Raw genomic sequence first — 13,602 nt, 5'->3', positions numbered from 1 at the left:
CGCGCGGATGCGTCTGCGGCCACCATTGCTGCCCAATTCGCGTCCGGCCCAAAAACACAGAAATCTTCTCACCGTTCCTGCGATTAATCAAACTCAAATTGAAGGAATCGCATAATATAGAAGTTTATTTTTTCTGATCCAGTCATCTTGTTAGTTAATTTAAAATTAATTCAGGTCACCTGGGTAAACTTTTTTCAAAATAGAACATATCCTTAGATAATTTTCATTTTATCGACCAAGAAGGCTCTCGACGTCATTCATGGAAAAATGTTTTACATTGGAATTAATGTATGTACTTTTCTTAGAGGCAATTTTCAACTGATAGCAACAATGCTAACCAACTCAAAATTCCTCCAGAGTGCAGCTAATTTGAAATTGAAAGCTTATAGATATGCTACGTTAAAAAAATGCGTTGGTAAATTATATTATTATCATTGTTTGTATTTTTCATTTTTCGAGAAATTTAAATTAATAAACTTAATTTTTTCCCATTAAAAATAAATTCGATTTTTCCTCATTGAGCGAACACATGGTTTCTGAGAGAGAAAATTCCCTGCCCTGAACAGCTTCAGGTAGTATAACCCTTCCAAATATTCCCCTTTTGTCATCTCTTGAGGTTCAATTTAACAAAAGCATAGTACCTCTTGTCCTGGTCAAACATCGCACCTCTTCCGCTTTATTTGACACGGATTTGTGGAACGAGGTACGATTGAATGGACTCCTTTTCCCGGGAGAAGAGCTCAAGTCCATTCAGCAAAATAATTTTTATAGCTTATTGTGAGTCACCCTTGTTGTGACAAATTGTGACCAAATCATTGCTCCATGGGAATTCCTCTTTTCAATCCATTAGTCCTCATTCAACCTTCATGTTAAGAAAAGAATTCCCAGCTGGTATTCCGATAATTTGTCGCTGATATTCTGTGACGCATTTTATTACCTTCTCTGTCAATGATGCGTGCAGCGAAATTTTACATGCGCCTGATATTATTTTTTTCACACTTCTATTCTTTGTATTACCATAACCACCATCAAGCTTAACTATTCAATTAATTCAATCCACCATCAACCCGTAAAAATCGGCTAAAAAGCCGTACAGAGCAGGTTGATTAAATTTTTTATTCATTTATTGGACACCATCGGCGTACGACTCACGCAGTCAATTACAATTTTGTTTTTTAACACAAGGATCAGGATGCTTGAAATAATGTTAAAGGTTGTTTAACACAGTCGAGTAAATGATACAATACTAGTAAGCGCGGAATCGCAATAGATACATTTACAATTAGCAATAACATCGAGATGAAAACATTTATATGAACAGGTGAGGAAATGATATAGCTATGAAATAAATGTCTAGTTAACATAGCCCTAATTTTACAATTTGTATTAGTCCAATCAAATTTAGACATAGCAGAGGTTTCAAAAAATTAGGGTCAAAGGATTGTCGTTTTGTAGTCATATTTAAAAACTTTCCATATGCAGTTGTAGAGGGTGTGTATTATTTGGACTTCAGGTCACTTACAAAAAAAACTTGGTTTGAATCAATTCATACAAAAATCGAGACTAAAAATTCGAGTTATAATATTTTCCAAAAAAGTAGAATTTTTGGTTGCTTAATCATAATTTAAGTTTTTTTCGTTCATAACATTGATTTATAATGAAATTGTCAGACCCATCTAGAAGAAACCATTGAATAAAAAAATCTAGTTTTGGAGCAAAATCAGGTTAATCGCATGGACGTTCTTTTTGTTTAAAAAATTCTAACTAAAGTACTAAACTTGTCTGACCCTTGCAAGCAACAAAATTTTTACCGTCGCAATATTACTGACGAGTAGATCATATCAAGAGAATCATATTAGAGATTTAAAATTCAATTTTTACCTCGACAGGGCAGATTCAAAACTTTTGTATTATCATCGCAGAGAAATCGTGTCATCGTTTCATTTTATGAAGTGAATGCTGCTGCGGGAGGGATGAACATTCCAGGTGATAAAATTTAAGTTTAAAAAAATGGTGTGCCTCCGTAAATTCGGCTCAATAAAAGCCGTATTAATTCAATCAAACATGAATGAGCTAGAGCTGCAAGCACACAACCAGTCCATATAAAAATAGGTTCAAGCTCAAATGTGCACCACAGTTGTACAAACATCCACCCCCAAATATGACAGATATGACCTTGTGGGTTACGATCGAGGAGCCCATAATGGAAAAACGTCTTTTGATTCCACTTATCTTTTTAATTCACGTCTAAGTTTAGTAGTAGTAGTACAGGACCCGATCGAATGCGGGTCAGTTATAATAATCTTGTTGCTTCTTCAAAATATTTCCTCGTACGGAATTTCCTATTCGGAGTGAGCGGTTGACATGACCATCGTCGTGCGAGGTGGAAGGGTCAGTGCAGGTAACGCGCTTATCGCACAATTACACTGCCCTCTACCGATTTGGGAGAATATAAGTTTAACTTGCGCCAGTAAGTGGCGGGAACTGCCACAACCTCTAGAAGCACAAAAAGAGCCTCTCTGCCTACATATGCAGGAAAATATATATTTATGCTTCCTAGCCTTTAGATTCAAAGTGATTTTATTGCGGATCAGCAGAGCAACTATGCTCCACAACTCCCCACATTCAGAACACAACAGATAAAAATACAAAACATTTTTTTTATAACAGAGGGAAATAAAGAAAATCAGTCAGTAAGTTCAGTATTTGGCAAGAAAAATAATAGTCTTTACAATGTATCACCGCTTAAAACACCTAAATCTAGATCTGTACACTGTTTGGCAGTGCGTGAAAGAAAACTGGCTGTGAATTTGATATTTTTAGGGGACACATTCAAGGCTATTTCTTAACAAAAGAATTTGTTTTAGACAATTTATTGGTCGATTTTAACGGTTTTTTGGTTCACTTCTTATCGCTTTGAATGGCACATTCTTTAAAAAACCTTCATTTTTGAACAAAAGCTATAAGTTTTTTTTAGAAGAATGAATTCGCTCAAGGTACAGTGCAAAAATGTATTAAGTATTTTTGTGACTTGATTTATTTCAATCCAAATTAAAAAAAAAACGAAAAAAATCTTGTCGAGATCATATGAAGTTCTAACATTGCTAGGATTACTCAAGACGGTTTTATGCATTTTCTAGACGGTTCCAGCTGTTTTAGATGGTTAAATAGACGGCTAAAAACAAGAAAAACAGGTATTTTTCAAATGGCTGTGAATTGCAAGGCTCTAGCTCATTTGGGAGCTTATAAAAATTTGTCGTTCGTCTAGAATTCATCGAGCCATATTGATATCTAAGCTCTATTTCTAAGCGTTCTTTGCTGTAAAAAATTGATTCAACTCAATAAAACCTTTATTCATTAAACCAGAACTTACAGTGTTTTTTATTTTGATGTCATACATTTTGACTTATAATATCTTTCGTCACACTCACCATTCACTTAATAAGAAACATTTTTTTATGCAATGAAATAATTTTCCAGGAGGAAATCCCTGAGTTCCCAATATTTTTCAAAGCCGGAGGAAGGTGATGATAAATTCACCGTATATATATTCACTGCAGAGCTCTGCACTGTAAAACCGATTCAAATTCACTAAACCCTTTTACTGCTCACAATCAGCAACATCTTAACGGAGACTTTTCTCCTTCTCACGACCAGAATTGGAATGCACGACAATGTAGCAAAGTTTGCTCTGTTTGCCTTGCACGTGTCGAGCATAAATTAACGCGACGAGGTGTGCTGCGAGGCTGCGGGAGGGTCGCTGAGGCGGCGGCGGCGACGGCCCTGACCTCCCCTAAGGCCGGATCGGCGCCTCGGGTTGACGGGTCCCGACGCAGTGCGGCGTGGCGTCGTCGGCGACGACGGCGGTGGAGCTGCTGCAGCGGCTTGCTTGCCGCTGCCGTGATGGCAGGAAACGTACGAGAGAGGCTGCTACTGCTTCCCGTCGGCTGATCACCGAGCGCTTCCTCCCGCGCTCGCAGGGGCGCAGGAGAAGGAGGAAATCCGGTCCCTATATTAGGACCAGACCCGCGGCCAGTCCCGTCGCCTTTCTTGGCCCACCGCCTCAAGAAGCCCTGCTTGCGGTGACGCGTGCCGACCTGAAACGCCCACCGAACGCACATCACCATCAGTCCCTTCCCGCCCGAATTAATTAATTGTCAGCGCGCCCGACCCGACCCGTTCGTTCCTCCGCCCCGGCTCCAAAGGCCCCGAATTCGTAGTAAAGGCTGGCCCCCACGGTCACAGTTCAACCTGCTGCGACCCTAGCTTGCAAAGCCTAAAAACCTTTTTTGGGAGTTTGAAATTTTCTGTTCTCTGGTCAGGACCGATCAGGTGGAGGGAAATTTTAAGTCCTCCTTAGGTCAGGGCTTTAAATACCTGATCGGTATATGTAGAGGTGCATGGTTTAATCACATTAGATTGAAATACATATTATGCGCGTCGCAGGAAGTCCCAAAGCGGGAAAGAATTTTGCACGGTTGTGTGCTGATGAATGATTTGTTGCATAATGCACACGACGGAGGAAAAAATATGCACGTCGAGCTGGTGCACTTTTGCTGAGCGGAAGCTGCGACCCAAGTGCATTCATTATGTGCTCGGCTATGCATAAATTATCCGCAGCGACGGCAGCAGCACGCGTCTTTTCCGCAAATGGAACCGAATGCGTGGAAATTCCGAGAACAGCCATTCATCCGAGCTGTTCATTCACGTCCACTCATTCACTCGTCCTATGGTCTTCTTCGGTGTGCGGCGCTGCTGGGAAAATGGCCGAGAGTGGTGTTTTGATTCGGCCGCACGGCCGAGAGGAAATGGAACGAAAAATAATTAATGAACGCGGTACGCATCGGAACGATGGCCGCGACCATTCACAACGGCAGCGGAAGAAAACATCGAGTGACACGCGGTCATTCATGATGCACACAGCTGCGCGACCCAATTTGCCTTCCTTTCATAATTATGTCAACTCTGCTACTACTTAATTCTCCGCATATTACAAAAAGCGATCAAAAGGACAGTCCGAGCGCGAGCGAAACAAGGTCAAGCGCGCACAAAGCCTGTTTGATCAATCTAAATTAGATCCCTTCTCACAGTCAGCGTCACACTGCGGGCTGACCGGGGATGATTTTTATATTTTCTTGATTTTGCAGGAAAAAAATGTGGTGGAAATTAAATAACAGACTTCGTCCTCTCTGAATTCAGAGGTATTTAATTAAACTCAACCAGTTTCAGCGAATCCAGTCCGCCATATTTCGTGAGTTTATGCCCCAGCCAGCTCCACAAGACGAATCAATTGCCACTATGCCAGCAAACCTTGAGTGAAAATTTGTTATCCAGTATAAAAATTGTGTCCAAGCTTATTCGCATCCTAACAAAATAAACTTCTATTGATTGATTTCAATTTTGATTCCTAATGTATTTATGCATTGAAAAGCATAAATATACAAGTAAATAATTCATCAACATAGAGTAAAATAATGCCAGGCAATTAGGCGACAATTCCCGTAGAGTGATTGAAATTTTCACTCGTAGAAGATATTTCTGATGATGAATAAATGTATTCTTTGTATTATTAGCATTGTAGTTATACCAAACTAAGAAATAGAAGCAATTAATAACTAACTATGACATATCTAAATTTATAATGATGATTTTAAATGCTAGTGTTTTATTTTCTTGCCCAGTGAATTTAATTATAGGGTAAAAGTCATAATAGTAAAAGAATACACTTAAAATTATAACTTTTACATTTTTCATGATTGACGTCAGGTTGGTAAAAATAAACACTGGTTAGTCCTTGTAGCAAATCCTTAACTTTTATTTGATTTCCATTTACTCATATAACATAACTAAACAGCATGGATTAAAAAAAAAATTGGATAGGGGCGGCGAAGGAGAATTAAAAATATAAAATGTAAAAGTGCATTTTGAGGCAACAGGTAAAATAGTTGGACTTGTGACAAGAACAAAAACACGATTTCGTTTGTTTGGGAAGCATATATAATGGTAGGTAAGTTTTGCTTTGATTGGATGTAAAGGTCACCGCCACAACGAGTATGGTATAAGGACTGGAAAACTACAAAATCTGGAAAAGCTTTTTCAGTTCGACCATGAGCTGCCAGTCGCCCTTGATCAGGTCCTCACGGAAGTACTCTTTGCAAGCGTCGATGCTCTGTCGCGAGATCTGAAGACAAACGAGATGGAAAATGATTAATTGGGAGGAAAATCAAATTAATATGTTAATTCAGTTGGATTAAGAGAACAAACAAGGATTGTTTTTTATATTGGAGTTTTCACTCTTGAAATTAAATTTATAAATTTAAAAATTGCTCACGAACCTTTCTGATTGACTTAACATGTTGTATATGTATGAAAGTAGCTATTTGTTCAAAACCTTACATTGAATTGAAAGAGGCAGGCGTTTTATTTTATATTTTGTTGCTGTTTCACTGTCTTTTTTTAAGAAACTTTATTTTTTTTTGTTTTTCTTGTTTTCTAGTTTTTCTACACAAGTTTCCCCACATTCTTCATACATTGGTGTTTTTTTCATGTAAACCCCTGTAGATTCTTTCATCTTTTTTTCCTTGAGAAACATACATTTTGTAACTTTTGAAATAACAGGGTGATATGGAAACAGAGATTTTGGGTCTATTTTTTCTCGCAACAAAAAAGTAGATTCTGGTTGGCGAGGAGGCACACAAGCTGTGTCAAAATAAAAGTAACACGAGCGAGAGGTAACACGATAGACGCAACAAACAGTCTCGCGGCTTTGGCGGAACGAGGAGGAAAAGTGACGAGGGCGGCAGGGCGTGGCGCGCTTCTTGGGAAAGCGGAGGCGGCTGCAAGGTGGGCGCAGGTGGCCGCGGCGGCTCCATTCACCGATTCGGCCGGCGATCGATCGATAAAATACGCGGTTCATTCATAATTCGCGGCGGACGGACGGACGGAAAGTAAGCGGGCGGTGCACCCACGCACGCGGCGCGCGCCAAAAAGCCGGGCCGCGGTGAGCAAACGACCCGAACGAGGAAAATTGCGCATTTAATTCGGTGCCAGCGGATTTCGTCTGGCCAGCGTTAGGAATTCTCAATTGGGAGAAAATTGTCGGTCGTGTACTGCGCACATTGGGCTCTAACGACGAGCGAAAATGCCAAACCGGGATTATTTGCAAGTGGGTGCCCGCAATGGCAACTAGGTTCAAACACGGAAAATTTTAAATAAAATATATCGAGTGTACGTGAAAGTGCTGCTCGTGAAAGTTGCAAAAAATATAATTGATACAGAAAGAGTTACGTAACAAGACGGACTTATGAAATTATTTTTGCCTGACTTAAATTACGATAAATAAATGTTGTCAAACAATGGTAGCGAATCTCTTAATTATTTCAGGATGCGGATAGATCATAAGGTCACAGTGAAATTTTTAAAGAAAAAGATAGCAGCAAGCATTCAATAATTTTAAATTTCATAACTTTCCTGCGGGTGTATTAATTTTTTCGGTTCTTAAAATGACTGTTTGGTTGAATGAATGGATGAGTAAACACAACACTGAAACGTTGGAATTTTGATATGCCTTGTTAGATTTCCTGTTTTTGGTAAAAAATAAACAATGTTGACACTAAACAAATTGTCTCACCTTGCTGAGCAGCATATCCTTTTCGTCAAAGTGCCTGCCGAACATCTTGGGCGCGCTATCGCCCGCGTTTTCAATCTTGATACACACCTCGAGGCCTCTGCGTGCTGTCTCCACCGACTTGTGGTTGCTCTCGATGCTGCTGACGATGCCGAGGTCCAGGAACTGGGACGGATCCTGCACAGACAAAATAAACAAGCGGTCTTGATTAAAGAATAATCTTCATAATCGACGTCAGTGCCGTGTTTTGTTGAAGAATGATCGTGTGTGTAATAAATATACGAAATACACACCCCTCGAGTCATCAAAGCGTCACATCCAATCACGCATTCTGTAATTATCAATCTGAGCAACGCCCCCGTTAATTAAGGAGTGCGTCTCGCTACGCCGGCAGAGGAAGTTGGAGGGAGAAGGCCATGTTTATTTTCCAAAATGATTGATTTTCAGCTACTTTTCAATTGATTTCTTAACTTATTATTTCTAGCAAACATATTTTACAAGTGGGTGTCAATTTAAATAAAAATTCCCTTGATAAATTCTCCATAGAGATGAATCTGGATAAAATTGTAGATATATTGGTTATTTAGAAATGCATTTAAAAATTAAAAACTCAACTAGGACACGAAAGGTTTTTCTTGCTATCCTTACGCAAGAAATTAGTTAACTTTGACTAGCAATGTAAACCATCAGTGTTAAACATCAGGTTAAATTTAACGGTTTACAGTAATAAACTAACTCATAACATTTCTTAGGAAGATTGATATTTTTCTTTCTCGCTGAATGGTGCAAATTATTGGAAAAATGCTTGCAATAAAGACCTTGAATGAGATACGCGTAGAACCAGAGTTGCCAAGCAACGCATTTTTTCTCATTCAAGATCACTAGTTTGTAATTTGATTTTTATATGCACGGCGTCCAGAATTTTAATTACGGCGTTTTTTATCTGCCGGGTAGTATCGTTCAACCCTTTTGAGAGCCTCTTTTAGCAACTGTGTATTCGCGAAAGACCCAATTGGCGCGGCAGGAGAAAACTATCGGAACGGAATCTGCTGACAAAGCAAACAGACAAAGGCGCGCTTCCTCGAATGCTGCGCGTCGCAGCGGGGACAAAACGGGCCCGTTCTCAATGGACGCGCCGGGAGCAGAATGGAGGGAAAAAAGCAAAACACATCGCACACACACGTGAGCGCAGGGAATGCAAAATTAGATAAAGTGGAGAAAGAGAGATATCCGTCTATTTCCCACGGCACCGCAAAAGAAGTGGCGGGAAGTGAAAATATTATAGCTGCGCCGACACTCACACACACAATGAGATAAAATTGATGAAACACGTTGTGTTTAATTTCCTTTTCCCGTGCTCTTTATCTCTCTCCACTTGGCAAAGCGCTCTTCCAAAAGTGTATCAGCACAGGATACACACCGGGCTCCTTTCATCAATGGACAAAAAGAGGGAGGAGGAGTCTCCGGGAATTCCTTTTTTGAACGCGCCAAAGCGAGTCACATGCGATTTTAGACTTCAAAGCCGTTAGATTTCTATCTCCGGCTCCTTGTCATGGATCAGCCTATATTTCCCACACCTTGCGAATCCCATGATGGAGAAAATATATTTGTAATCACTGCTAACGATATTTTAAGGTGGAAGCTGGCTGATTCGAAATTTGGCATTTGGGCATTTGTTCCGGGGGCTCGTGGTTGGAGAGAATGAAAAAATTGTTAAGTTAAGTTTGATAGTGCTTTAACAAACCAAAGGACGATCTTTTTATCCGGGAGCTTTCAACTTTGTATTCTCTCTGACTGGCGGCCGGTTGCCTGAGATCTTTTACATCATTGAATTAATAATTTTCTTTTTTTGTTTTTTCCCCGGAAACGCTAAAAATAGGTAAAGCAGAATGGTTTATAGCAAAATTGTTCGAATTTGAAATAATCCTGTATTTTCTGGGACTTAACACCGTGGTGCTGTCAGTGACACAATAGGAGGAGAAAAACATTCGTTTCAATTAATATAGTGACTCGTGTCATTCCAATTCCTTGCCTGACTGTGTTCGCGGCCAGCTAAAAAACGAAAAAGGCACACGAGTGTATGGGCGACAAGGGGTGTGGTCCGACTTTCCTCTCTTTCTTTCTTCCTTTGTCGCCGCGCTTTGTGTGTGCGATGGGAAAGGATACTTCCGCTTTCTGATGCTCTTTTGTGTTCCTTTTCCACCCAGCAGCCTGCCATGTCGTGAGGTGACACCGCTGCCTTTTTATGGAATCGCCGCCGTAATTAAGCGTCCCGCGATTTGTAATCTCATTGTGCGACAATGACACCGAGCGAGCGAGCAAGCGGCGCGATGGCTTCTTTAACGAGTCCTGAGAAAAGGGGCGGCTCGGTTTGATAATTAAAATGTTTTCGGTGCGAAGTTTTCACGTCCGCCGAGTGTCGTGCTTATCTGCAGTTGCGAGAAAATGAGGGAATTAAGTCGCTGCTGCGTTGGCGCAAGTGCCGAGATTGCAGAGGGCAATCAAAATTCCTTCGGGCAAAAAATACAAAATGCACATGAAGTGGGTAATTGGTTGGTAGATCTCGTTTGAAGGAAGGGGAAAGACTTATTTATTTCATTTGGTTTCTCTTCTCCAAACAGGTCTCGTGTCAACAAAATTTCGAACGCAAAAGGAGTTCTTCAGTTCATAAACACACATAGCAGTAAATTAAATAGTGACCTTGGTTAATTCCTAATTCATAAAGACGCAAATCGATTCCAGGACGAATGCTAATTTCTCGGCACAGCACTGGTCCAGACTTGAGGTACGAACAGGTCATGTAGTAAGATTTGGGTTGCGGGTCAAGGTGTTTTCAGCTGGCAAGGAATGAACGGCCAAAATTTAAAGCTAATAAGCGTAATTTCATTCATGTTTGCCATCTTCAAGAGCACTTGCAACGTTTCAGAAGACGAAGGAATTTTTTTATTGCCATATGTGTCGATTTTCAGAGTTTCGGCTGATGGCGAACAGATCTACGAGTGCGGCGGTAGCCGCGCAGAGATCGACAAACAGAGATGAAATTTGCGTCATGGGGCCGAGAGCAGCGTGCCGATTTGCATTTATGTGTTTGTGTGTGGATTTTGTGCGTACTCTTCGCGCGCACCCGAGTGCTTTTCTTTTTCTCTCTCGTGTTCTCGGTTCGGCTGAATACTTTTCAAGGTTTTCATCCCGCATTCCTGCTGGATGTTCTCACATTGGAAATATTTAGCATATTATTCCGCGGCGGCGGCTGCGGCGGCGGCCGCGACCGGCGCCGGCGAACACAGCACGCACTTTTCCCTCCGCGCGCGTCTCTGTAATTAGTTTCCTTCAGCAGGCAAATCGGTTATGTGGAATAATTAATGAGTGCTGCGGCGAGAAAAGCAGCTTTTCTTTGCTTGCTCGGCGACCTTTTAAAGGCCGCGCGAGTGTGTTTGCTCAGCTTTACGATCGCTGCCTGCCTGCGTGTCGAGAGAGCCAGCGAGTTAGCGAGAGAGAATTTTTTGGCCGAGAGCACACCCACCTGTGTAAGTATGGAAATCGCCAGCTGAAATAAAAGGGCCGCGGCCCTAACGCCCACGCGCGGCCTGCCTGACCACCTTGTTGCCAAGTCGACCTTTCTGCGTGCGCCAAATCCTGCCAGCCACCACAGGCCAGCCAGCAGCATCCCAAATTTCTCTCTTTTGCACATGGCCGGTCGGTTTTCCTCGTTGCCCGAGAGAAATTTTACGACGGCATATGCGGCGGTATTGACTTGGAAATAAACGAACGGCTCTCGTTACTCTTTCCGAGGCAATTTGACACTAAAATATGCTAACAATGGGAAGGTCGTGCGTGATTCACGACAATCACCTAAAAATACCTAGCTAAATCGTCCGAAATTCACGCACTGCCAACTCGTGGCGGTAAATTGGAATCCATTGCAAAAATTCGAACATCACTAAAAGCCAACGCTCCCCACAGGTTAAAAATAAAAATTGAATTTTTTGATTGAACTCTAACAAAATTAAAAATGGATATATAATTATTTTTGTTTAGTGTAAACAAGTCGTCATGTTGCCTGAATCGAAAACATCTTTAAGCTCGTTAAACGAGAATAAACACGATATCCTCACATTAAATCCACAAGCTTCTTTGCTGACTGGGCGCACGTACGCCCTTTCCGGTTGGAAATTCCATATAAAAGTGCTTTTTACTTTAGAACAAGGCCAATTTACCCTGAATTTATAAAAAAATTGCCGCAATTTAAAGGATTTTACGTATTGTAAAGAACATTAAATTGTTATGAATTCACTTTAAATTTATAACTAAGAAAGAAACGCAAGATATTTATGATCAGTGGCAGCGAAATGTAAAAATAACGAAAGCAAGAGTTTAAATTTTCATTCACGCATGTTATTCTACGTGCGGGGGAAATATCATCCCTCAAGACTAATTTCCGTTTTGCACAAGTTGCAAGAGGGCACTCGTTTCCGATTTCACGCTGTCGCAAAGAAACAGCAGCAGGAGGCAAACAACTGGCAGGCAGCTCCGATGTATGTTTTACAAGTGAGGATTTCCGTCTTTCCGCGCCGTTTGCACCCCTCGATTTTCTCACACACGCTGAGCTGGATGCAAAAGCCAGCAGCGGCGGAGAGCGGGCGCGCCGTTTTCCATCAATGAGGAGGAATTGAGGAAAACTGAAAGCGGCCCATTGATAAAAATCACCCCTGCGTGCACGAATTCCGTTGAGCGAGCGCTGTAGCTGGCGCGACAGCAGGTCGGCCTCCCTAGCTCCGGCTTCTATTCACGAATCGCGCGCGCACATGGCGAGATTCATTCATTTCCGAAATACGGGCCGGAAGTGGAAGCACCCCTTCCCCCTGCCGGACGTGAATGAATGTGGGACGCGCGTGATTTCCGACTTGCTTCGGGGAAAAGTCGACAGATGCGATTTATAGAGGACAGGTTCGAATGATGAAATTGCAGCGGTTAGGTGAAACGAATTGTGAATTACAGTCGATGGTGTGAATAGTGTTTTCCAGTTTTCTCTCTTCACTCTTGACAAACAAAAAACATTGACCCTTAACAGAAAACGCAGAAATAATAAAAGCCTCCCTTTATGTCAGACATGGTTGATTTGTAAAAGATACACAAAAGCGAAGGATCCAAAAGAAAAAAAGAGCGGAAGTATAAATTGTTATAGGGGAAAAATAAACTATAAGCAACCTTCTACTGACAGTGAATAACGGTTTTACTTTTGAAAAGTTGTGGACAAAACACACACAAGCCTTGCTTTTCGTATTTTACTCCAGAAAATTGCTGACAACTTTTATCATCCTGGGTCAGTTTTTATTCTTAAAAGTCCCTGACCATTTTAGAAAACTGATATTATTCCAACTGAGAAAATATAAATAGGCATCATTTCAAGTTCTTTCAGCCTTAAAACTTGATTTGGAACAGAATAGATAAATGCTAAGCAGTTTTAAAATTACTAGCACAAGAATAGATATTTCAGAATTTGTTGTAGCCATTATGCTTGATTGTGAACACAAGACGACTGGCAGTGAACGGGAAATTATCATATTTAGCCCATGAAAATGCTAAAACGCGTCGTAATTCCCCGCTTTTTCTCCTATGTCAAGCCATTGTAACCATAAAACTGTTATTTCGCGATCCAAACAACAACACAAATGAGGGGGTCGCCGAGCGTATTTATTCGACCCGGCAGACGGCATCATGATAATTAACCGCGTTGGAGCCAGTGGCGAAACACACGCACACAAAACAGCATTAAATTTAATTAATTCCGCCGCGATCCGCAGAGGCGCGCAAACAACCGAAGAGGAGCAGCCGACATCCGTTTGATTGAATATAATTAGGCGAGCGTGAATGAGAGGCCGGCGTCTTTGACGAAAATAAATGCGAAAGTATGAGTGTACAAAGACATGGCAGTCAAACAACACACGGGGATGTGAAAAACAGTCAGTTTCACT

The 13,602-nt window shown here is 41.2% G+C and overlaps 1 protein-coding gene across 2 annotated transcripts in view; it reads right to left on the bottom strand.

Moving 5' to 3' along the window:
• Nucleotides 1-5,791: 5,791 nt before the first annotated feature.
• eIF5B (eukaryotic translation initiation factor 5B) overlaps nt 5,792-13,602 on the bottom strand; it is a 28,436-nt gene continuing 20,625 nt past the window's right edge. For both annotated transcript variants that reach the window (XM_065477415.1, XM_065477416.1), the window contains 2 exons: nt 7,631-7,804; nt 5,792-6,181 (listed from right to left, as the gene is read on the bottom strand). In XM_065477415.1, coding sequence (XP_065333487.1) covers nt 6,074-6,181; nt 7,631-7,804 — 282 coding nt within the window. In that variant the 3' untranslated portion in view covers nt 5,792-6,073. The remainder of the gene's footprint in view (nt 6,182-7,630; nt 7,805-13,602) is intronic.

This window comes from Cloeon dipterum, chromosome 2, assembly GCF_949628265.1.
Source record: "Cloeon dipterum chromosome 2, ieCloDipt1.1, whole genome shotgun sequence".
NCBI classification, from domain to species: Eukaryota; Metazoa; Arthropoda; class Insecta; order Ephemeroptera; family Baetidae; genus Cloeon; species Cloeon dipterum.
This window is presented reverse-complemented; position numbering and strand designations above follow the sequence as displayed.